At 44.0% G+C, this 26852-nt stretch overlaps 1 protein-coding gene across 2 annotated transcripts in view; it reads left to right on the top strand.

The window, feature by feature from the left end:
* The window catches only part of LOC139071849 (zinc finger protein 383-like), a 34648-nt gene extending 13399 nt beyond the window's left edge, over positions 1–21249 (top strand). For both annotated transcript variants that reach the window (XM_070555141.1, XM_070555142.1), the window contains one exon: positions 18095–21249. In XM_070555141.1, the coding sequence (XP_070411242.1) occupies positions 18095–19170 (1076 nt within the window). In that variant the 3' untranslated portion in view covers positions 19171–21249. The remainder of the gene's footprint in view (positions 1–18094) is intronic.
* The last annotated feature ends 5603 nt before the right edge of the window (positions 21250–26852 follow it).

The raw sequence follows: 26852 nt of genomic DNA, 5'->3' as shown, positions 1-26852 counted from the left end.
GAGGGATGGGTTACCAAAAACATTCAATGATGGACAAAAATCTGCTTCTAGACCTGCAGAAAGAGAAAGACAAACCAAAAAAAGGACATACAACAAGAGCAAAATATCATTGCATCAACCTCATGAGGAAATTTAAAATCAACATTGTTTTGCAGAACAATCTCACAATAATAAATCTCAGTGAATTTGCATTTACAATTTAAATTTAAAGACGCGTGTTGAGAATACCTGAGTCCATACTTAACCGAGAGCACCATGTTCACGCGCTTGTATGTGTAAGGTTTCTGTATACGAGTGTCCAATAGTGAGTGTGAGGGGCCACAGATCTGCCCCCAAAGATGTGCGGAAGATGGAGGGAGCTCCAAGCCCCAGAGATCCAGGAGCTGCCCCAGAGTGCAGGGACCCCAGGGAGACTGTCACCAGAGAACCCCCAACCCCGCTCAAGGGATGCGGAGGACTGCCCCGGGGGTCACAACCAGCAGCCGACACGAGTCCTGGGAGATAACAACTGCAAGCCCCCAGGCCCGCCCAGAGCTCCCCACATCTAAGACGGCTGAGCCTGGGACCCAGGGGCGACCAACCCCGCCGGTGACCCAACTGAGCCCAGGCAGCCACCGGGAGCAAAGACAGATGCCAAAAATCTTAAGGCCCCCGACACGGGGAGCCGCGAACACGCAGGCAGACCAAGGCTTCACACTTGGCAGCAAATGTGGCAGGGGGAGGGTAGGCGAAGTTGTGTAGCAGCACAAGAAGACCCAAGAGAAGGGAGGAGTCCAAAACCCCACCTGACATACATAGTCATTGTTTAGGTAAATTTGCTTACTAACGTCGACCAAAGAACTCCGACTGGAAATTCGGTTGACCATTTCAGATTACACTTTCTGCAGAAAGAGGAGCAAGACAGAACACGCAGTGGCATGTGTGAGTTTCCAAGCTGACTCAATCTTTCAGCTTCGGAGCATATTTTTATTCACACAAGAGCGTAGTTACAAAGTTGCAAAAACATTTGTCTCACCCCCGACTCATGGCCCGAGCGAGCACCTTTAGAGTCGAGACATTTTTGGAGCATCCTTTTCTGAGATAACAAAGAAGCGTTTAGAGTGCTGTTTACAGAAATAAGAAAAACATACTATCTACTCACCCATGGCAACCAGACAACTTATCCTCTCTTTTTCTCTAACAGTCATACACAAACACAGTCACACACTCCATCCCTCATGCTCACACATACACATACAACCGGAGACTTACAAAAATAAACGCTAGACACCCCCTCACGCTGGGCAGAAGTAATTTTACAACATTGGTTTAAATGGCACCAATAACGAGACGTGGTGACTGGAGCTCATGGAGCTGTGCCACTCACACACACACACACACACACACACACACACACACACACACACACACACACACACACACACTGATTCAACAAGCGCACGCTGCGCCGTCAGACTGAAGGCAGAAATGAGCGCTGCCTCCTCTGTGATAAAAACTTTTGAAGTTTTATAACAACATTTTTCATTCCAGGTCAAATTAAGATGTTGGCTTCTATTTTGGGATGACGTATTAAAGTCGAGTCCGCTCCAGCAGTGACTCCTCATGAACCTGACCACAACTCGCGTTACTGCAGCATTTGTTATTCCAGTCCGTGTGGCAGTGGGTCGCAGATTCAGCCACACCATAAAACAGCAATAAGTCGGTCTGAGGCAAAAGTGAACCTCATGGCTATAGCTTTTCCATCTTTTCCTTATAGACATTTGATTACGCACAAGTAGGTGACCAGCTCAGGTTTACATAGAGCAGAAGGAAGGAGAGAGCTCTGGCCACAGGTTAAACGTTCCTGCTTTAAGAAAACAGTTAGATTCCATTTTTTATGTGCTACCTGGGCACTCGTATTGATTTAAAATTAAATCAAAGGAAATTGTAATGGAATTGAATGTTAATTACTATTTCAAAAATGCATAATACATAAACATAAAAATGAAAGTGATGGGGAAAAAGGTCGATCATTTTTTTTAACCCTGTCTGTCGAGTGACTTAAGCGTGACGTCTGATATATATATATATTTATATTTATATATATATGGCTATAGGGCTATGTGCGTGTGTGTGTGTGTGTGTGGTTGTATATGTGTATGTATATATATATATATATATATATATATATATATATATATATATATATATATATCATACATACATATATATATATATATATTAGGGGTGGGCCGTTATCGGCGTTAACGCGCTGCGGCAAAGCCAGACTCTTATCGCGCGATAAAAAAAATGACGCCGTTATCTATTCTCAAAGTTGGGTTGGGATCTGGGTCTATACTAAGTAAACTATGATGACTTTCACATTGCGCGGATGGATACCTGGTTGGCGCGGATGTGTACTCAGCGCGGATCATCGTACGTATGGACGGACGCCAGGCTCGCGGAGTTTAATGTTCCCCATGCAGCCGAACATTCGCACCGTCGCCACCAGCAGCGCTTCTCCCATCTCATCGCGTGGGACAAGTAAATAATTTATGTACTTTAACCAGAGTTTAATCCATAAATCCGACTTTCATTCTTTTTATTTTGTTTTGTTTACCTCCGACATTTCCAGCCGGGCTTTGCCCGGGCCACACTTCACCGTCCGCGGCCGAAGCAGCGCTCGGATGTGAGAAAACCGAGACAAGACTTTCTCAGACACGTGCGGTTTCCAACTAAGTTTAGCTCTTTTAGCAGCTGTTTATTGTGATAAAGTGTTTCTACAGGTCGTTGTTCATGTTGCTTCGACTCAAATTTACCTGTAATAATAAACGTTTTACTCATAAATTCTTATATTTATTTAGAAAAGTTGAGCTAGGATAACTCCCCTTGCCATTTTCAGAGGCAACAACAGCAACAGTTGGCTTCTGCTCATACAGGTGAGCTGTGGCATCATTTCCAGCTCTCGCTCCTATTCACCAGAGGCGATCCTACATGCAAACTAAAGGGGGGCATTGGAAGGGCACCCCAGAAATTTAACCCCCTCCCAAGGCCAGATAGTTTCTGTGTGTGTGTGTGTGTGTGTGTGTGTGTGTGTGTGTGTGTGTGTGTGTGTGTGTGTGTGTGTGTGTGTGTGTGTATCTACTGTATATACTTTTTTTCTTTAGCAGGCCATATTGTGTAGAAGAGAAGAACTAGTTTGTCACCAGACAATGTGAGCAAGCTGGTCTGCTTGAGTGACTGGTGGAAGAAGGAGAAATAGAGCTTGGACTGATTGACCAAATGCTACTAACTGTAAATAGTTAATCATGACCTATTCTGTTGACCTACGGTGCAGAGTTTGTTGAACTGAATAAACAGCTATTAAACACAAATACTTATTGATCATTATTTATTTTCATCATCAGTTATCGTAGTAAAACTGCTTTATCAGTCTGTGATGCATTACTGAAACAAGAAATACGCCTCCATTCTCAACGACTTGCTTTTATTCATTATCTAGGTAGCACACACATATGCCTTTGGCAGAATTTGAATGTGCCATTTTAATCTAGATTAATTCCAAGATTACAGTGAGATTAATCTAGATTAAAAAAAATGAATCTATGCCCACCACTAATATATATATATATATATATACATATATATATATATACATATATATATATATATATATATATATATATATATATATATATATATATATATATATATATATATACAGGGGTGGACATTAACTTCAAAACCAACCGGCCAGCCGGGCCGGTAACTCTGAAAATTTACCGGCCCCACCAAGAATCTACCGGCCCCACAGGTCAACTGCCAAAACGAGTCAAAATAACAACTGAAGCGTTTTAAATGTAACAAACCTTTATTTTCTACACATTCACAAACATAATAAACTTTTCAACCAGCACTGCGTCAGTCTCTGGCACTATTGTGATGCAGGCTGAACATTTGGCTAGTGGTGGACTAGTGTTACTCCACCTCAAAGTTCTTGTCAAGCTCATCGTCATATTTCTTGCTCATCATGGAGAGCAAGCGGCCCTGACCCACGCACATGAAATCTTCCTCTGGCTCTGCGTCGTCCATCTCAGCAGCAGTGGAAGTCTTGCCATCCATGAAATCAAGACGCCTTCGCCGTTGGACATCATGAAACCATATGTTTATGGCTGGCTTTGGGTCGAAGTTTTTAATGTCTGCCGACAGTAACAGCACCGACATGAGCTCACCCACACTCTTCCCTGACAGGCTGGACCGCCAGTCACTCTTTATCATTTTCATGTGGTTGAAACCTCTTTCACATTCAGCAGTAGATGCAGGCAGGGTCAGTAGCAGGTCCACAAGCTGAAGAATGTTGGGGCACTCGTCAAAGTACCTTCTGTTCAGTTCGCACCATGTCACCTTCTTGATGAACTCCAACCAGTCGGGCTGCTGATACACCTTGGATCGGAGTATTGTCCACTCGTCGGCAACTTTGTCCACCTGCACACCCGCATCTTCCAGGACAGGCTTGAAGTGCCCTACCAGGATGTCAACAGCTGCATCTCCAAAGTCTGAAAAAATTAATAACAAAAATTTTATTATCAAAAAACCTTACTCTTTAAAAACCAAGGGGTGTCCCAAGCATTACCTCTTCTTTTAAAAAAAAAAAGTGCTGTCACCATATCAAAGTAAAATGAGGCAGTTCATAAATTGAAACAAAGAAACCAACCTGTCATGTTTACTTTGTCAGGCCAGAACCCAAAATCTGCAATGTTTGTGGCATGAAGTACCTCTCCTTTCACATTGCCAAATCGGTTCTCCATGTTGGCCACCAGGTCATCAATGAGATTCGGGTGTGATGACTGGAATAATCGACCGTCGCCCGAGAGTTCCCTTCCCTCAAAGGTCATCTTGTTCCCGAACGACTGTAGCATGGGGCCAGGCCTACAAAGAGAAAGTAACAGTATTGGTTAGTTTAACACAATATAGACTGCTATAAATTTTAACTATTAATATGTTTAGAATACTACTTTTTAACATTGTCTATTTCAGATACTGTTGATGGAGACTCCACCAGTGCAGTAGAAGTTCAAAACACAGACTGCTGAAATTTATATTTGTTACAAAATGATTATATAAATGTTCACAAAGTTAATGAACATTTAATAGATGTCTAACTGTAAGGCCAAATATGTTTTATTTTAAAATGAAGGCTTACTTTCTCTTGTAAGTCAGCAGCACAGTCTTGGTTGACTGTAGGGCTTCATGCAATGCAGCCATCGTCACGTTGGTCTTCTGCATCTTGCGTGACAGGTTGGAAAGATGAGCCAGGACATCAAACAAGAACCATGCATACTTTTTCACATCCAGGGATGTTGCAGCACGATAGTAGTTCCGGGCCTTGGCCTGCTGGTCACTTCGTACTCCGGTGGAATCTGGGGACTGTATCTGAAAAACAGCAACATGAAGACATTATTTATTTAATATTTGCATAAATAGAGCAGATTGCAAGCTTTAATACAGTTTTGCTTGCTGCTCATTTCTTTTTTGAGATTTGACCTACTTTATCAAGTGCATTCAAACTGACATTTAGATTTCTGTGCTGCAACCATTGGTTGAGAAATCATTTTTAAAATAATGCCATTTGAACAGTGCACATAAGGATATAGCTGTTCCAGATGTTGAACAATGGCAGAGTACCCTCGCAAGAAGTGGTCCAAGGCCGTCAATAGGTGTGATACCCAGCGGGTGCCTGTCGCTCTTGTGGGCATCAGGGGTTTCTTTCCCAGTGATTCGAATGAGGCCTTCAAGTTCGCCCAGTTGAGAGGACTGTAGTGGTAAAATGTGTAGAGTCCAGTAAGGAGAGCATCCAGCTTCTTGTGGCATGGATTCTTCGAGGCAGCATCCTTAAAACTCAGCTCAAGTCTATGGGGCATACAATGAACGGGCAGCACATGGGGCAGGTCTGCTGTCAATCTTGTCACCACGCCACTCTTTCCTCCAAGCATGACTGCAGCCCCGTCTGTTGAAACAGCGACCAGTTTCATCTTCCAGGTGCCTTCCTCCACACCAAGACCTTTACACACACCAGCTGTTATGGCAGACGTGATGTTTTCTGCATTAGCTTTTGCGACTGCCTCGATACCCAGGAACTTGACACAGATTTGTCCTTTAACTGCTTGTCGGCCATAGATGATTTCTTCTTCAATGACAGCACTGTCAGCACAGCCATCTGACATCAGAGAAAGAAACTTTCCAGCTGCAAATTCTTCTTGCACCCTCTCCTTCTCTGCCTGGGCTATATACCCAATGAATGTTTTGGCCTGCTTTCTGGTTCGGTATGTTTCGCCTATCTCCATGCCCTTCTACTCATCTAAACTGAAAGAAAAAGCAAATTACATTTCATACATTCAATTTTGACAGCCAGTCTTTAACTGTGCTAATGCACATATCTCTCACATTGGAACGATGGCAGTAAAAAAATAAATTAAATAAAAACGGAATAAGAAAAGGTGGGGAAAATTAAAAAAAATGGAATAATGAAGAAAAGGTGAAAATAGTTAAAGGAACGTTTTTTTAAAGAAAATCTTTAATAAAAAATCTTTAAAAAAAACAGAAGATGGAACAGAATTTATTTTAAAAAAATAAATCAACGATGACTTACAGACAGTGCATGTTTTCTGGTTCTTTTCTCCATCAAACAATGAAATGGACAAAAACACATAGTTAAACTAACAGAACAAACCCAGTATTTTGATAATTTGTTAAGCAAAAAAATACTTACTCGCACATCCAACTGAAGTCTGTGTATGGCCTTCCTTTCTTTGCAATGGCGTGAGCTGTACGAAACAACTTTTCCAGTTTGTCTTGCTGTGCTTTAGTCATCGCCACGAGGGCCTTTGCAGCTGGCGACTCTCCTACCATTGCTGCATTAGCAAGAGGAGTCTTTTCTGCCTTCATGTGGCTCGCTGTTTTTTCGTGGTCTTTAACGTATTCTACTTTGAATTTGTTTGTTCCCTCAACAAAACTCGATTTTGTCGTTGCATACTTCCGGCATACAACGCAGTACATCACCTCCTCCGCTTTCCTGTACTCGAGCCATCCTCTGCGCCTCCCGTCTTTTTTAAACCGCCAAGAATCATTCCACCTCCGCACACGCTTCTCCACTTCATACCGTTTCGAACGGTCTCGCCTCTCCTCACCAGTTTTAAAGCGTTTTGCCGGAGGTTTCATCAAGAAATCCCATGCCTGTGGTGTCGCCATCTTCCTGTATGCTTGTGTGTTTCTAGTGTGGTTCCGCTCCGTCTTTTATAGTGAACTTATAGTTCACGTGACTAGAGGTGTGCAGTACGTGCATGATTCGTGCACGTACTGCACGTACAAGTGCATGTGCAGTACGTGACTAGAGGCAGGTTCACGTGCGCGAACAGGGCGCAGCCATGATGGAGGTGAAAGCCGGTGTGTAAATGACAAAGAAGGTTTGGGCGCCACCCGGGCGGTAAGTCGTCAAGTATTTACCGCCCGACGAGAAAATTTAGCGCCATTGGCGCTCGGGCGGTTTAAAGGTCCACCCCTGTATATATATATATATATATATATTGTAGTGACCCCGAGCGTCTCAGCGGCAGTCCCCAACTCAACCAGCAGGAGGCAGTAGTGGTTCACACCAGACCTTTATTAGCCTTCTTCTTCCACCCTTTGTAACACTACAGACACAGAACTTCTATCACGCTCCTACCACACAGAGTCACGGTGTCAGTTAACCATGCTAATTCAACCCGCTCCACAGAACACACATCACCTTCCCTGTGGCTTACATTAACATAACACTCAAATCAACACATAGAAACTAGCAGAGGGATAGGAAACACATATAACACAATACCCAGAATGCACCTGGCTTACAACCCCAGCCAGGTCATTACACTGCCCCCCCCCCCCCCCCCCCCCCAAGAGGTTTAGTGTCCCCACAACCTTAACCGTCCACTCTGTAGTCCTGTAAATATCCGGGCCGGCGTCGAGTACGCTTTGGCCTTGACTGGGGTTCCATGGCACCTCCAGCTAAGCCAGGCGTAGGAAGCAAGGAATCCCCAGGCTGCCCACCAGTCTGCGGGTTCGGGGCAAGCGGATGGTATGGCGCCAGCCGATCCTTATGCAGCACCACCCGCCTTCCCCGCCCCGGCATCCGGACTCGGAAAACCACCTCTGATAGCTGTTCCAGGATCTCGGCCGGGCCTTGCCAGTGACTCATGAGCTTGGGGGCCAGCCCCCGCTTCCGCCGGGGGCAGTACACCCAGACCCGATCTCCGGCCCCCAGCATAGGACCGTGCGCACGGGTATCGTACGCTCGTTTCTGGCGGTTCCCGGCCCCCTCCAATGTCTGTCTCGCCAGCTGATGCACCGTGTGCAACCGCTCCTTGAGCCGCCGGAAGTAATCCATCTCTGGTCCCCCAGCAATTTCCGGCTCAGGGGGCGCCCCGAACACCAAATCCACCGGAGTTTGGATCTCCCTTCCGAACATTAAGGCTGCAGGGGTACACTGACTTGACTCCTGCACTGCAGTTTGATACCCCCATAAAACAAGGGGCAGGTGTTGGTCCCAGTCCCTCTGATGCTGGCTGGTCATGATGGCCAGCTGGGTGGCCAACGTGCAGTTGAACCGCTCAACCAGACCATCGCTTTGAGGATGAAGGGGGGTGGTCCTCGTTTTTTTTACCCCCAGCCTCCGACACACTTCTCCCAGCACTTGGCTCTCAAAATTCCTCCCTTGGTCGCTGTGGAGCTCCTCCGGTACACCAAACCGCGTGAACATCTCATCCACCAGAGTGTGCGCAGTCGTCACTGCACTCTGATCTGGCACCGCATACGCCTCTGGCCACTTCGAGAAATAATCCATCGCGACCAGGACGTACCGGTTGCCGGCATCAGTAACAGGGAACGGACCCAGGATGTCCACTCCGATCCGCTCCATTGGCGCCCCAACTAGGTATTGCTGCAATGGGGCATGGGAGCGCTGGCTGGGACCTTTCTGTGCTGTGCAGTCGTCACAGCAGTGAACATGGATCTCCACGTCCTGTCTCAACCGCCGCACCGTCTTCCCATTCCCAAAATGGCCAGTACCTGCAGCCCCGTGAACCCAGCGGAGGACCTCAGGCCGCAAGGCCGGGGGAACCAAGAGCTGGAGTCTGTCGCCTCCCCCATCTGGCGCTCGCCACCGCCGGTAAAGTACACTGCCATGGAGCTCCAGATTATTCCACTGGGAGTACAGCGACTTAGTCTCAGGCCCCTGGGAAGACACGGCGGACCAGTCTGGCTGTGTCCCAACCTCCATCCAGTCCCTCACCATTCCCAGCACTGGATCGCTCACCTGGTGCTGCTGCAGCTCTGCCGCGGTGAAAGGTTCCCGCCCTTCACCCTTGCCCTCGGGTTCTGCTGCTGCTGATGTGGGACCCCGGTCCAACTCCTCCAGGCGTCTGCAGTACCGACACTCCTCCGCAGAACAGGGGCACCTGGACAGGGCGTCGGCGTTGGCGTGTTGCCGCCCTGGTCGGTGCTGGGCCTCAAAATCGAACTCTTGTAGTATTTCCAGCCACCGGGCCACCTGACCCTCTGGCTGGCGAAAGTTCAGCATCCAGGTTAGGCTGGCGTGGTCAGTCCCCCACAGCAACCACCTTCTCCGGATCAGTAGCCACCCCTTTTTCGCTCACCACATGTCCCAGGAACTTCACCTGGCGAGCCAGGAGGTTGCACTTAGCCGGGTTCAGCTTTAGTCCGGCCCCGCGGATAGCAGTCAGGACCTCTCGCAGGGTTGCAACAGCCTGTTCAAAGTCCTTGGCATGAGTCAGCAAATCATCCAAGTACACCACGCAGCGGCCGCGGGGAATGTCTATGAGGACCCTTTCCATTAACCTCTCGAACGTGGCTGGTGCGTTGCATAGTCCAAAAAGCATCACCCTAAACTGCCACAGTCGTGGCCCAATGGTGAAGGCAGTCTTGGGTCGTGCCTCATCAGCAAGCTCCACCTGCCAGTACCCACTGCGGAGGTCTAGCGAGCTGAACCAACTGGACCCAACGATGTAATCCAGTGCGTCATCGATGCGAGGTAGCGGGTAAGAGTCCTTGCGGGTTACCGCGTTCAGGCGCCTGTAGTCCACACAAGGGCGCCAACCCCCCGTTTTCTTCCGCACCATAACTACAGGTGCGGCCCATAGACTATCCGAGGGTTCAATGACGCCATTATCTGCCATCTCTTTTATCAGTTCCTCGGCAGCTTTGCGTTTGGCGAGGGGCAGGCGGTGGGGCCGCAGCCGGATTGGGGCAGCTGCTCCAGTGTCGATGGTGTGCTGCACCAGGTCCGTCCTTGTACAGTCTTCTTCCCTGGCGGCGAAAGTATCCACAAACTCTGCCAGGAGGCTCTGCAGCTGCCGCTGCTGCGTCACACTGAGGTGCACCCCACTCCGCCGCCCAAGCTCCTCTACTGCCGCGACAGTCTCAGGCGATGGGGAGACCGCCGAGCTAGGCGGCGACTCTAGCTGCGGGATGTTGGCTCTGCTCACGTTCACCCCCTGGGTCCTCTTCCGCCCCTTTTCCGCCCTCGACCCCTGGCTGTGGCCTGAAGCTGTGGGGCGCGAGAGCTTTGGGGGTGCCGGCGGGGTGGGGGCCTGTCCCTGACTACCGCGGCCCACTTGGAGCTGCACAGTCTCAGCACCAGGGTGGATGGCAACTCCCGGCACATCAACCTGTGCCCCCCAGTGGGTTAGCAAGTCCAGTCCAACAATGCACTCGTCTGTTATATCGGCAAGCCAGAACTCATGGTTCACTCTGTTTGTGCCCACCACCACCTGCAGAGTCTTTCTCCCCGGCATCACAGTCTTTTCTCCTGTGACAGTGTACAACGCTGTGTGAGTAGGGGTCCAATCCGTCGGCAATGACCCGCCCGTCTCCGGATGCACCCCCCTCCGCAGCAAGCAGATGGTAGACCCCGTGTCCACCAGGGCCCGGCAAGACCGTCCATCAATGATACAGTCCAGGTATAATCCACGGGTGGACCCACAGCGACCCACCACAGGATGAGTGTCACAGAGAGGTTTTAATGATTGGGGTGGGGTCCCCTCAGCACCTCCTCTGCCCGCTCCGCCTCCCTCAACGCCTCCTCCAGGTCTCGGGGGAATGACAGCCGAACATGCTGTCGCAGCCTCTCCGGTGTGAGACCCCTCAGGAAGGCGTGGAGACCCAGCTCTTCCTGGGCCGCTCCTGAGAAGGTTGGATAGCCCCGTCGGGCATAGAGGCGGACGTCCGCAGCAAAGGACCCCAGGCTCTCTCTCTCACGTCGGCGTCGGCTAGCCAGCTCTTCCCTGCTCTGTTCAGCTGGTGGTCTCTGTCCAAACCGTCTGCCGAGCGCCGTAGTCAGAGCCCGGAGGTCGCGCTGCTCCTCTAGGGACAGGTCCAGCAGAACCTGAAGTGCTGGGCCCTCCAGTGCGAGCGCCAGGTGGGTGGCAGTCTCTTCTTGACCCCACCCATTGTGAGTGGCAGCCAGCGTGACTTGGGCCAGGTACGTTTGTAGCTGTGTCGCCCCGGTGTAATGCTGCAGTTTAGCAACCGTCCTGCCAGGGAGCTGTGGTGCAACCCCAGGAATCTCTTCCCGCCGCAGGGGGTGTCTGTTCCGGGGTGCACTGTGGCCCTCTGGCCGCCCCAGCTCCGGTCTTCTTTGCTGGATCTCGGCAGCCATGTTTCCGAGAATCGAGTAGTTGTCCCAGATTGCATGCTCTATTTCGTCTATGGTCGGCTCCATAGTGTCTGCTAGACACTCAGCGATCCCACTTCTGACACCAATTGTAGTGACCCCGAGCGTCTCAGCGGCAGTCGCCAACTCAACCAGCAGGAGGCAGTAGTGGTTCACACCAGACCTTTATTAGCCTTCTTCTTTCACCCTTTGTGATAGGTAATTTTAATCTATGTTCTCTAATTTAATTTAGCATTATTCACTATTATGTTGCGTATTTTAATTTATACTATTGTTCTTATATTACCTTAAACTTATATTACCTTAAAGGAAGTCAGAACACACACACAGAGGGATTAGATTCTTAATTTGGTAAACTGTAACAAACCTATTAAACAGACAAACTCTGCAAAGTGTAAACTCTGTAGAGGGTGAGAGAATCAGACCATACAACACGGAAGCCATTTTCCTCTCACAAAGGAGCCGGGAGCTCATGGAGGGGTTTTTATTGAATCCAAAATGTTCGCACCCACAAATACCATTAGCGTGCAACCCCTGCCTGACCAGTTTGGAATAACATCTTGGTCTTAGAATGCACAGGAAAACTTCAGATACTGGATCAAAATGCCTAAAGCAGAAAGGAGTTTCCTAAAACACCCAAACGTGAAAACAAATAACTAGGTCAGGGTTTTTCCTAACCACATTTAAGCAGCAAAGGTGAATGAACTCTTCACATAGACAAAAGAAAAGATTTCACAACAATAATGAACAATTAAAAATACCTAACATTCCCTCCTGATGTTCATTTTTGTTGTTATAACAAATCAGAGTAAGATGTCAATAACCCAATAGTCAATGAGCACGAATTATGAATCAATACGATGATTTTAGCTTAACAATAACCCAAACACCAAAATCTACTTTATCCTGTGTGCCTAGCTTTATTAAGATAACCATAACAGATGCAAGAAACTTTAGCCCGAGTTGATATGAATTATCAGATACCAGCAAACTCAGTTGATTCGTTGGAATTGCTAGAGGGGGAAAGTTGATGTTAAAACAATGTTTTCCATAGAATGGTGTTGCCCTTTCGTCGAGATGAGACGGACGAGTCATCACAGACCCAGACTCTCCTTCTTCAGCTCAAATGTCCTCGTAAGGACACCCATCTTCACGCAACGTGAAGTGGGGGCAGGGAGCCAACCTGCGATGTGACAGGAGAGAGAGAGACATTCTGAGAGATGGTGAGGGGATGTCTTTTGGACAGGGAGCCATGAAACCAGACGGGATATTTGGGGTACTGGATACGTCGTTGGAGGCAGGTCACAGCGTCGTGTGGACGGACCCAGGAGGGGTCTCAAACACCAGATGTTGATTCCGTTGTCCCTCCCAACTGCTGCTATTCCTCTCGTTCCATCAGATGCTGAGGGGCAGTTTCAGAGCAAAGTGCGATCTCCCATCATCAGCAGCGACATGGTGGATTGGTCCTGCAAGCTGAAGGCAGATTGTTTACTTATCTGCCGTCCTGGCGAGCATGCATGCATCCCATCCGATGATGATCAGTTGTAGTGGCCCTCTCAGCAGTATGCAGCAGTGGGAGGGATGAGAAGAGTGACATTGACACCTCATTTGTGGTGGTATCACATGCAACAGGACCCCAAACTCCTTGGTTCCATGGCCTGCAGTGAGAAAGCGCAAAAGAGTCATTGTGGCTTTTTGACATCTTCAACAACAACCATTCAGCTTTTTGTCCAGTCCAGTTTGAATTTAATGGGGCTCAAAATTCACCTGAAATTTACCAACAAAGTCCATTCGGGTATCATCTCTAAGCTGGAATCAACTCATTTAATCATCAGCAAAGTACATTCATCAATTCATGTTCCATGCTGCATTAAACAACCCACACTATTAGTTTATGTAACCCAATAAGTGATTGATAAGACTCATTTAACAAGAAGTTTTTAGGTTTATGAAAAAGCCAAACACCTTTCTGTAGAAACAGTAAGTCAAACCATTATAGCCAGATATCTCACCTTGGCAAAGATTCTGCTTATGACAAGAATCCAAGAAATAAAAGCAAAATCTCACATCAGGATGTTCTTACTTGTTCACGGATCAGGCAACTTAAAGGCAAAATAAAACATTTAAACAACAGTCACAGTAAAAGAAAAGATGTAAATATATCAATCCAGGAGTTAGAAAATCAAAATGAATAAACTCAAACAACAGTAACTGATTATAACACAAAATCATTAAAAATAAAAAGACTATTCAGCAAAAGAAAGGAACAGAGCTTTAACAATTAACCCTAAGAAATCTATGTATTCCAGGCTGAGATCACTGCTTTTGCTTCAGGGTAAGCCAGAGGCCAAAATAATAAAGAATAAACTTAACTACTCACTAACCCTTGAAGTACCATATATCTGCCTAGCTTATCAAACAAGCAAAAGGTTAAACAGAAATGGCAGCTCACCCTTACTATAGCAGTATTAAAACACAATTTACACCAAGCAAAACGTCCTTAGAAGTTTAGTGACTGGGTCAGAACTCAGAACATTTCTGTCTCTTTTGTCCTTTACTGATAAAGATCTGAGACAAACCTTTTTTTGCTCAGAGCCAGAAAAAACTTATCTGATTAACTGTTCAGCAAGCAGCTCAACCAGTCTTGAGCTGGACTGACTTCAGCAGCAGCCGACTTTGAAAAATAAATCAAATAAAGATTTAACAGAATATCGGGGAACCAGGGAGATTCAAATGATGATAACCATTATTTTTGGAATGCCCAAACTGTAGTTTTGTATGCAAACAGGCACTACAAACCTTCTAATACCCGGGTTTTAGGTTGTCACCCCCTGAAATCTGGTAAATTCGCACTCCCAGAAAGTAAAAAGTAAAGATAAACCCAATATACAATTAACTGCAAATAAAAGAACATAGGATGGAGTCAGAGTACTTTAAACCAAGCTTTTCATATGTCTCATAAAAGTAGCTCACTTCTCCAAAGAAAATGACAAATGTTACAATTACACCATATTTACTTAGTCTGACCAATGAAACAAAACAGGTTGCTGAGCTAAGGTTTGCATTCCATGAAGGAACTTTACCAATTGAAAACAGAGACCATCCCGAAGCAAAACCACATTCTTAAATTAAATCCAGTAGCAGAAAGCATCTGTGGACATGGATTAGGCCTCCCAGCTAATCTGCCTTCTCAGGAACTCGAATCTGGTAAAACCAGATCTGTGTTAGAATTTGCACAAAGGAAAAGAGTTTATCACTTTAAAATGGCAATAAGGCACCTTCTTTACAGTTATACATCATATGAAAAAACCAAGCAGAAACTATTCATGGGGCTTTGTACCACATTAATACCAAATCATACTTTATAATAAAGGCACCTTCTAATTCTGTAACTCATTCATCACACAAGAGAAATACACAAAGGGGCATTAGGGAACTATTTAGGCCTAAATCCTACGTGATCTATTAGTGTCAACCACAAACCCTGGAAAATCTAATTTCTAACAGGAAAATAATAAATTGCAGGGATCTGGTTTAAGTTAAACCTCTTACTCATCCGTCAACACCACAAAGTCAGTTTATCACTTCAAAGAGTTTATCAGCAGTCACACACCCATGGAGATAACAGCAAACTTTTAGCCACACGAACCGTTCTCATGCCATCCTTTATGGGGAAAATAGAGATTTTTTAATGCTGACATGAGGTCTCTGCCTAGAAGATTTAACAGGCAGCCTGATGATTGACAGGCTCACGGCTAGGTCGGCTCCTCTATGTTTGGAAACCCCTGCCTCTTTGGGCTCTTGTTATCTGGGCCACCTGACTAGGAGGGACAGTCACATGACATGTGACCTTGACCTCCACAAGTCCAACAAACGAGTGGCTGTGAGTGGTCTAGTGAGGACCACCGTCTCTGATTGCTGTTACGTCCATCCTTCTGGGGATTAAACTTCCCTCTGTAGCTACCCTGCTGGTGATAAACAGCTTTCTTTTTTTACACACACACACACACACACACACACACACACACACACACACACACACACACACACACACACACACACACACACACAACTGAACACACCGTTTCAGAATTACCTCTAGATTCATACTTTCTCATACATGCACAGACAGACATTCTCATACATGCACAGACAGACAGACAGAAAACAGACAGACAGACAGACAGAACCGGTTCAAACTTCAAAATTGTAGCTACACAATCACACTTAGAAGAACCTGCAGGTACTCAAATACTCAGATATACACACACAGATGCTCAGAACTGCAGTTGTCTTACACACACACACACACACAACATTCCTTGAAGTCCTGAGTCACCATACCTACACGACAGCTTTCACACACACAGAAACACAGATATCCACTGAAGCACAGCTCACAGCTGGGTTTTTAATACTTTAACACAGCTTTTCACACACACAGAAACACAATGAGTCAGCAGACACACAAAATGACAAGGAATGAATTTTAGAACGGCTTGGATTACTTTAGCCAATTTCAACGATGATTAACTCTCTGGACCATGAAATTTTATTTAACATCCCAGCGACAGTATGATTTTTAGCATCTATCTTTCTTCCTCGACACCAGCACATGGGCTTCGTGCTGCGTGTATATGGGGTTCACAACGGTTTTAGGCCCACTACACATTCACCTGTCTTTTACCACCCACAGCAGCACTGTGGGCTGTGCCCGGCAGACACAGATGAATTACAACCCAGCAGGTCTACAGCCACGGTTCACGTTTCAGTGCTACCTCTACGGTTAACACGTGTAACCCTTAAATGGACACGAAAACGTCTTTTCGTGCGTGAATGCCTAGTCACCACACTCAGCTTAAAAAAAACACTGCCAACTAGTTATATAGAAAAAGGGTGCAATTTAATTTAGGTACTTACTTGGCGTTCCTTGTCCTGGTAGAGCGAGAGCCATAGGCGGAAGTTCACCTGCGGAGCAGCCGGCCGGAGAGCAATTCAGCTGGCCGGACTTTAATGAGGAAGTGGCCATGCGGCTCCCCGAAGGCGATCTCCCACCAGAAGGCATCTGCTACCTTGCTCGAAAGACCATTAACTGTTAGAATTTTTATATGCGTCACCTGAAATAACACACCTTACATAATTAGAAATTGAGGAAAGAGGGAGAAGGCCCAAACTCCCTCCGGAGCTTTCCATCGTCTCTCTCCCATATTACAGCTCCTCCATTACCTTAAAGGACGACACACACAGAGAGAGAGAGAGAGTGTAGATTGATTATTCGTAATTTACATGACCCTGAATCGATATGCGAGAGCTGGGCGCAGAAAGCCTGTCCATGGAGCCAAACGGAGCCTTACCCCCACTCAGCTCACAGACAAAGCCCTCAGCTCACCAGCTCTGCATGCCCGCATTCTCCACCACATGATAGGTAATTTTAATCTATGTTCTCTAATTTAATTTAGCATTATTCACTATTATGTTGCGTATTTTAATTTATACTATTGTTCTTATATTACCTTAAACTTATATTACCTTAAAGGAAGTCAGAACACACACACAGAGGGATTAGATTCTTAATTTGGTAAACTGTAACAAACCTATTAAACAGACAAACTCTGCAAAGTGTAAACTCTGTAGAGGGTGAGAGAATCAGACCATACAACACGGAAGCCATTTTCCTCTCACAAAGGAGCCGGGAGCTCATGGAGGGGTTTTTATTGAATCCAAAATGTTCACACCCACAAATACCATTAGCGTGCAACCCCTGCCTGACCAGTTTGGAATAACATCTTGGTCTTAGAATGCACAGGAAAACTTCAGATACTGGATCAAAATGCCTAAAGCAGAAAGGAGTTTCCTAAAACACCCAAACGTGAAAACAAATAACTAGGTCAGGGTTTTTCCTAACCACATTTAAGCAGCAAAGGTGAATGAACTCTTCACATAGACAAAGGAAAAGATTTCACAACAATAATGAACAATTAAAAATACCTAACACTTTGTAACACTACAGACGCAGAACTTCTATCACGCTCCTACCACACAGAGTCACGGTGTCAGTTAACCATGCTAATTCAACCCGCTCCACAGAACACACATCACCTTCCCTGTGGCTTACATTAACATAACACTCAAATCAACACAGAAACTAGCAGAGGGATAGGAAACACATATAACACAATACGCAGAATGCACCTGGCTTACAACCCCAGCCAGGTCATTACACTATATTCCCTGATGTGGGGCTAGGGGGGTGCGTCGAAATGTTCGGGACATAGAAGGGGGTGCGCGGCTAAATAAGTTTGGGAACTGCTGCATTAGATGATTAAAAAAAAGTGTTTTTAATTGTCAAATTAATCAACATTTTCTTTTTTCTCTTATCCTGTCTAGATCTTCCACAGCATCATGTCTGTGAAAAGGAGAAGGATTTGACTGTCCAGCAGCTCTTTAACCAGGAGTTGATCTCCTGTTCAGACCAGGAAGAACCAGAACAGCTAAAACTTATCCAACATGAAGGGCAGCTCCTGAACCAGGAAAATCTTACCTTCACGGATACTCCTCTGTCTGAAGAAACAAAATGTCATGAACCAGAACCAAACAGGAACCAGCCATTGTGTCAGAGTTCTACAGAACCTGAGAACCAAGATCGGGGTGGATGCAGAAAAGAAAACTCAGAATCAAACGGTAGTGAAGAACTGAAACTGAATAAAAGACGTCAGCGAAGCAAAGAACACAGAGAAAGTGTAGGTGGTGAAATACTTAAAAAAAAGAGGGTTCACAGAGGTGAGAGACTATTTTATTGTAAGCTCTGTGGAAAATCTTTCAGTCTCAAGTCTGTTTTAAATATTCACATGAGAGCTCACACAGGTGAGAAGCCATACTCATGTAAAACTTGTGGTAAATGTTTTGCTAACAGTGATAGCTTGATTAAACACATGAGAACTCACACAGGTGAGAAGCCATATCCATGTAAAACTTGTGGTAAATGTTTTACTATCAGTGGTAACTTGACTGCACACATGAGAACTCACACAGGTGAGAAGCCATATCCATGTAAAACTTGTGGTAAATTTTTTACTAACAGTGGTCACTTGACTGCACACATGAGAACTCACACAGGTGAGAAGCCATATCCATGTAAAACTTGTGGTCAATGTTTTAGAGACAGTGGTGGCTTGACTAAACACATGAGAACTCACACAGGTGAGAAGCCATATCCATGTAAAACTTGTGGTAAATGTTTTACTAACAGTTGTAGCTTGACTGCGCACATGAGAACTCACACAGGTGAGAAGCCATATCCATGTAAAACGTGTGGTAAATGTTTTACTAACAGTGGTAACTTGACTGCGCACATGAGAACTCACACAGGTGAGAAGCCATATCCATGTAAAACTTGTGGTAAATGTTTTACTAACAGTGGTAGCTTGACTAAACACATAAGAACTCACACAGGTGAGAATTGATTTCATCTTCTATGAGATTCATTTTCTTTACCTTCTGATTTGAAAATTCACACTTGAGATTGTATTCATTAAAATATGTTTGGCAACATATCATAGATGCCTTCAAGTGCTCAAGGCATGGGTGGAGACTTATTTCATCCACACTTCCTGTTAGAAAAACGCTTTTGAAAAGTAATTATCTGACAACATCACATTTTGTAGCTTGTCTTAGGAATGTAGATGTGATTGAGCACATGCGCACGTGATTTAAGACACGGGTGGTCTGTGATGTCACAAGCACATGTGGGTGGGTCAAAAGCGCAGAGAAGTCCGCAGTGTCCATTATTAAACAAAAGCAGCCTAAGTAGTCTTGCTTTTGGACACTTTCTGACTTTCATATTGCATCCTGCTTTGCTGGGTCTGGCAGGTGTGTGTGTGTGTGTTTGTGTGTGTGAGAGAGAGAGAGTGCGCGCGCCTCACAGCAGTGAGGGACAGAAAAAAACAGCTTTTGTGAGAGGCTTCTTAACTCCACAGCATCAACGATAATGAATCACGCATGCGGGAAGCCTCCAGCAGGCTGATTCCCGCCGCCATTCGGAGTTGGTAATGGTAGGCATGCTTTTGAGTTAGCCAATCAGTCAGCAGTGGGCGTGTCGGCCCTGTTCAGCTCCAGATGGACCTACTTGGGAAGAGGGCTGGAAAGACATCTGGAGAGAAAAAACTCCTAACCCATGCCATTATTTTACCCAGATCTTTAACTTGTGGTCACATCTGCCTTAAAAATGTTCTTGCTTTATACCAGTGTCCCTCAATAGGCGGTCTGGACCTGGCCTGACAACCTCCCAAGTTTTCAATTCTACTCTGCTTGGTCAGGGAGCACATTGCTTGTCATGTGGATGAGGCGCAGTGGCCAGAAAAAAACGAGCGGATGCAGCACAGTCGTTTATTAATTCATTTTTTCCTTTATTCGTTTTAGCTTAACTATTAATTATAGTCTTCTGTTTGTACATGTAGACCACTGCATAGGCAACTCTGTGTTGGTTTGGATGAACTCTGTTTTGTGTTAAAACACACTAAAGTATATTTTGTAACGTGTTTGTGAGTTTTGTACACAAACATTCTGAAATATTTAATGCACTGTCGTAGTACAGTAAGTGTAACACTGAACACAATAAGTCGTTATGATGACTGGAGAAGTTTTCATAATGTTTTACACATCAGAGTTGATCTGGTTCTTATAAATGTTTACTCATGTGATGGTTTGCGTGTCATTTGGAAACCAAAGACCATTTTGAGAAGAATGTGCGTGTTTTTGGATTCGCGTGTAGAGCTCCAAAAATATGTTGCATGCTTTAAAAAACATGAATAAACAACTGTGAAGACCTGTAATTGAAATTATGTGTGAAAAGTGTTTTCCAATTCAACAAGTTGGTATGAAAAGTAGGGCAGCTGACTTTACAGTTTTTAAGGACTGTGTTTGTTGTGAAAAGAGATTTCCTTCATGATTTCCTTGATAAACGTGTGTTTTTAAACCGTAATGTAAGTGTGAAGCAGAGATTGTGCTAGTAGTTCAGGAGAACTGTTTAGGGGAGTTGGCACATCAGCTACATGTTGGTAGTCACTGTGCCAGACGTAAAAAGAATTGTGTGTAAACAACAGCGTTAACATTAGTGGAGTGATCATATATAGTTTGATCTCATTTTCAAATAAAGAGAAAAATGTTTTTTTTTTTTAGTATTTTGATCTTTATGAATATGCCAATTGTTATGTAAAATAACAGATTAAATACACAAAAATGCTGTTTTTCCTCAGATGGATGGTCAGTGAAGCCGAACAATATATGTTTAAAGGTGCAATATGTAAGAATATAGTGAAAATTTTACAGTGAGAAAATCCCCAATGAATGTAATGTTCAGTCATTTTGGAAGGAAGGTTGTACTGAAACATATTTCATATCCAGCTGGCTGCTGGATATGCCGGGTTATGTTTGAGGTTGAAATGGCTCTGAGGGACAGACACAACCAGGTTGGAGTGGATGCAGGGGACAAGCTGAGTTTTGTGGCAAGGAGAAAGGGTAAGAAAAGGCCTCAGGAGTTAGATGATGAAAGATCACGAACCCACTTAATCACAACAGTCACAAAACTTGTCTCTGAAGGTGTTAGCAGTGGAAAAACAACAGCAGTCAGCTTCTGTTGACGTTACACACAAAGCTGAGAGCTAAGCAGAAGTTCCTGTGAAGCCGCTAGACAAGACACACAGGGGCCCCCTCAATTCCTTCTGCTCCACTGTATTCCCTGCCACCTCCTTACAGGTATGACAGCTCTGCTGTGTGTGCTGGGGTGCTGATGAGCAGGCTCCCCCGCCGAACACTGAGCACAGCAACCCACCACCCCAGACCCCAACCAGACGGCCAGATCTCCCTCCTAGCCTAAAGCCCCAGGAAGCCAAGCAACAACAGAGGTGTGCTAAGACCCCTAGTCTCCCTCCGCCTGCTCCATTATAGTGTTGTGTGTTGATGATGTGTATTCCATTGCTGTGGTGAGCGGGCAGTGCAGGCATTGTCTGGCCTATGCCAGCGGATGCCACCACACCACCCCACTTGCACCCACAGCGCTCGGTGTCTTAAGTGCAGTTTAAAATTGGAAGTGGGTACCGGCACTCAGGAGGAGGCTGAGAAATCCCCCTTCCAAATACCGTTGAATGTGCTCTTAAGTGTGTGTTTGCGTGAAATGTCGTCGATGGAAGTGTATAAGGTGCAAATAAAATTGGGGGGCAGGTTGTCACAGGAATGCGGAAATGGGGTCCATACCCGCACTCCCTGACTTGTCCATCCCCCAAGGTCCTATGGGCATGTTTGTGTGATGATGTGAGGAAGCAGCAGGAGAGAAATCCCTTACGAAAAAGAAGTATACTTTAAGTATATAATTTCAAGTATACTTAAGTGTACAGAAGTTTATTTGCATACTTGTTCTTAAAGTTTACTTAGAAGTATACTCCTTGGGACTAAATTGGGCCACTTAAGTAATAATTTAAGTTTATTTGTAGTGTACTTCTGATATAATTGAGTATACTTTTCTCTTTGAAAGTATACTTAAAGTAACCTCACAAGTGTACTTGGGAGTGTACTTCAGATATAATTGAGTATACTTTTCTCCTTGAAAGTATACTTATAAGTTTACTTGTAGTGTACTTCTGATATAATTGAGTATACTTTTCTCCTTGGAAGTGTACTTAAAAGTAACAATATAAGTTTACTTGTAGTGTACTCCTGATATAGTTGAGTATACTTTTCTCCTTGAAAGTATACTTATAAGTTTACTTGTAGTGTACTTCTGATATAATTGAGTGTACTTTTCTCTTTGAAAATATACTTAAAGTATCCTCACAAGTGTACTTGGAGTGTACTTCAGATATAATTGAGTATACTTTTCTCCTTGAAAGTATACTTATAAGTTTACTTGTAGTGTACTTCTGATATAATTGAGTATACTTTTCTCCTTGGAAGTATACTTATAAGTTTACTTGTAGTGTACTTCTGATATAATCGAGTATACTTTTCTCCTTGGAAGTATACTTAAAAGTAACAATATAAGTTTACTTGTAGTGTACTCCTGATATAGTTGAGTATACTTTTCTCATTGAAAGTATACTTAAAAGTAACAGTATAAGTTTACTTCTAATAAAATTGAGTAAACTTTTGCCCTTGAAAGTATACTTAAAAATAAACTTTAAGTAACATTATAAGTTTACTTGTAGTGTACTTCTGAAATAATTGAGTATACTTTTCTCTTTGAATGTATACTTAAAATTATACTTAAAGTAATAATACATGTTTACTTGTAGTGTACTTCTTATATAATTGAGTATACTTACAGTTGTGAAAGTACACTTTACAGTAAACTTGACGTAATATTCTTTTAGTACATTTAAGTATCTCTATTTTTACTATAAACACATACTGCAAGTAACATTTAACATCTGCTATTTGCTTACTACCAATACATTTAATTTCCACTATTTACTGATACTTCGTCTTTATGCAGAGAAAAAAAAATTAAATAAAATAGCTAAGTCATGTTGTTTAAATTTATTAAACAGAGAGAATTAGAACAGAACAAAAACAGACCTGTTTACCAGGATTAATCAAAGATGAGAACGCAAACTGTTCTGAACATGACACGTTAATTCTGTCCATTTTGAAAGACTTTTTAGAAATGCCTTTAAAAAATCAGTCCATTTTATGGATCCACTTGCTTGGTTGTTGATGCCTTTTTGAAGTTTTCATTGTTGCATTTTTTTTCGTATTATTTTTCTTACATCTTGAACGCGCAGAGATGGAAACTTCAACTGAGCATGCCCTGTGAACACACAAAGCAAAAAATGAACACTTGAACTGTTAGGTGAACACCACAAAATCTTTACAGTTCATACACTGTAAACCCGAATAAGTAGGCAGAACTCAAAAAATGTAAGGCAATCAGTTGCCTCATATTTTCTGAGTTTATAAACTCAGATATTTGAGTATATCAGACCATAAATAAACTTAAATATTTGGAGTTTATATTAAATATATTTTCAAATTATGATCAAATTAAAGTTACCGATTAAGCCAACTCAAACAGAAAATAAAACAAAATTTGAAAGAAACAATTACAAACGCACACTTTTGAAAACTGGACAACAGCAGTGTGTAGTCTTTCTTTGAGTAGGTGGTTTAAAGCAACATCAGGATGCACATCAATTCAACATTAACAAAATATGAATTACACTAACCACTATCAAGTAAGTCAGTGAGTACTTTATGCCATTTGGCATAAAACCAGTTGAGTATTGAATCGGATTAGCCTATGGGCTAATCCGATTCAATTATTCACACTAAACTAAAGCCACAAATGGAGTTGCCAGACTCAGAACGGCTGGACGAACAGAGAAAAGGTAAAACTCAACTGTTCCTCCCACTGTCTTTATGGGTGACCCCGCGAGGAAAGTTGACCATTGAGCAGGGTTGATGGTTTATCCCTTGAGGTCCACGTGGCAGGGGTGAGGTGGTGCTCACTCCTCACCCCTGCCACATGGACCCAAGGGATGAACCATCAACCCTGCTCAATGGTCAACTTTCCTTGCGGGGTCCTACCCATTAGGACAGTGGGAGGTGGTGTGTTACTTTAACATCAACAATTAAAGAGCAGACAAATAGTAAATTACATTGTGGATGTGGACAATGCTCTAACAGAGTGAGCCATCTGAATCCACCACTCTTTCAGATTTTGAGTTACACATGTAACATCAGGTCATTTTTGACTGCAGCGTGGGTGACAGTTTAGACTCATCAAGACCAAGTAAGATTTTCTGTGTGAACTCAAATGTGTTGGTCAGTCCCTTCGGATAATCTAGATGTAAGGCATAGATGAGGCCGAACATTACCAGGAAGGCATCAGGAAGCCTGGAGAGGTTGACAATCACATCACCCTCTAGGATAACAGATTCTCACTCGGTCGTACGTAACCGGACTCTCGGCATCATCTGTGATGGTTGTCAGGAGGACAACTGCTGCATCCCTGAGGTCCGGCTCATTGGTATCATCCTTACAAAAATGAAAGGGAGATCATACACTAATCACATCTGAACTGAAACTCTGACTGTGGCCATTTTTATTTCAGTAGATTGTCATGTAAATAACAGTAAATGCAGTCTGATAGACTCCTGTTTAGGGCTGGGCAACATGTCAAAGATTTATCGTTATCCAAGTTCTTGTCTCTCATCCAGATAATTTTTCCCATGTCAATAAATTTGATAATAAAAAAATGAAAAGATGTGTAAGTTGGCCACAATTATGTCCCTTTAAGAAGCTGTAGCACCTTGAGTCATGTAAAATTTTAGTCAATGTAGTACATGAGACAGCTCCATCTAGTGGACAAATATTGTTGCTACGCATTCCTGTAGTTATCGTCTACTTATCGTTATCGAGGTGAGATCTTCAATATATGGTGATATTGATTTTAGGCCGTATCGCCCAGCCCTACTCCCGTTCATTCTGTTGCTTTGTGCTCTCATTTATGAATAAAGTGAGATGGCTTCAGTGTGTGCCAGTGTTATGCTAATGAAAGCTACTTGAATTCTTTGCAGTGATTGTTGATTTTTCTCAGTGCCTTAAAGCCTGCCACACGAGTGCCATCTGCTGAGCAAACGGCCTCGAATGACCGCTTGCTCAGCAGATACCTCGCCATGTGCGCCTGATTTTCACAAGAGTTTTCCGCCTCACGAGACACTGAGGTGAATATCTGACCAGTTAAGATATTTTTCGCCTCACAGGGGTAAAAACTCGCCGTGTGCACATTACTGAGCTGCTGGTTGAGCTGACATATTCTAGTGGACAACCAAAGCACGTTCTCCACTCACATGACCCCAAGATGGCAGCCCCCTGTCTGCATGTCAGAAAAGAAACAACACAGAGACAGAGCTGGAAAAGGAGGAAATGCCTATACTTTTTTGTTGATGAAACGTCGCCGCCACGGCATTTCAAGGTTAGGAAAATATGGTTACAGTAGCTGGAAAGATGGACCAGGCAAGGAGTTTATGCCAATTTACTCCAAGAGATGCACCTGGAAGACCCAGATCCTTCCGAAAGGGTAATGGAAACAGTGGGCCCATCGATCTACAAGGTACCGTTTTGTTTATTTTTCAGACACGCAGACAGGGTAAGGGGCTGCATCTTGGGGTCATGTGAGCGGAGAAAGTGCTTTGATTGGCCACTAGAATATTTCAGCTCAGCCAGCAGCTCAGTAGTGCACACATGGTGAGTTTTTACCCCTGTGAGGCGCAAAATATCTAACTGGTCAGATATTCACCTCAGCGTCTCGTGAGGCAGAAAACTCAGTGAAGATCAGGCGCACACGGCGAGCAATCTGCTGAGCAAACAGTCATTCGAGGCCGTTTGCTCAGCTGATTGCTCTCGTGTGTGGCAGGCTTAAACATCTTGCCAAAGGTTTGTAGTTGAAACAATGGCACATTTTCCAAAATGTTCATGTGCGTTGTCCTTGTGTTGTCTTTATGCATAAATAAATAGAATGATTTGTTCAAATTTACAATACTGGGACTTACCACACATGTCCTCAAAAATCCAGAGGTTTCCTCACGTAGACAGACAGGAAGGGCATGGAGAACAGTGGTACGCCTTGTGTGGACATCATGTAATTCCTAAGAAGATTATTAAGAGTGTAAATACTGTCAAGTTTACTAATCAAACTTAATGCCAAACTGCTCTGACCAATTTTCCAAGACAGTGATATCTGCATCTAAATCCAATGATAAACTGCTGAATTCAAAAGTTAATTTGAAGTGTTTAGCATTACATAATACGGAGGGGTATTAGGGCCACTGAAGAGGAAAAAATTCTTAAAATAAATAAAGTCAGAACTCTGACATTTATCTCAGTATTCAATTGTTTCCTTCAGTGGCCCTAATACTGCCTTATTGCTTAAGAGTATTAGAGTAACTGAAGAAAAAGAAAAGAATTGAGAAAAAAAGTCAGATAATTTCAAAATTCTGGGATTAAAGTCAGAATGTTGACTTTTTTCATGAACCTAAAACCAAACAAACAAAAAACTATTTAGGAATTTTTTTTGTTAAAAAAAATCAAAACAAACGAACAAAAAAAAAAGCCTGAATTTTAAGATTTAAGTCAGAATTCTGATCCCCCCTCA

This window comes from Nothobranchius furzeri, chromosome 9, assembly GCF_043380555.1.
Source record: "Nothobranchius furzeri strain GRZ-AD chromosome 9, NfurGRZ-RIMD1, whole genome shotgun sequence".
NCBI lineage: Eukaryota > Metazoa > Chordata > Actinopteri > Cyprinodontiformes > Nothobranchiidae > Nothobranchius > Nothobranchius furzeri.
The sequence above is the reverse complement of the archived record's forward strand: the minus strand, read 5'-3'. Positions and strand labels throughout refer to the sequence as shown.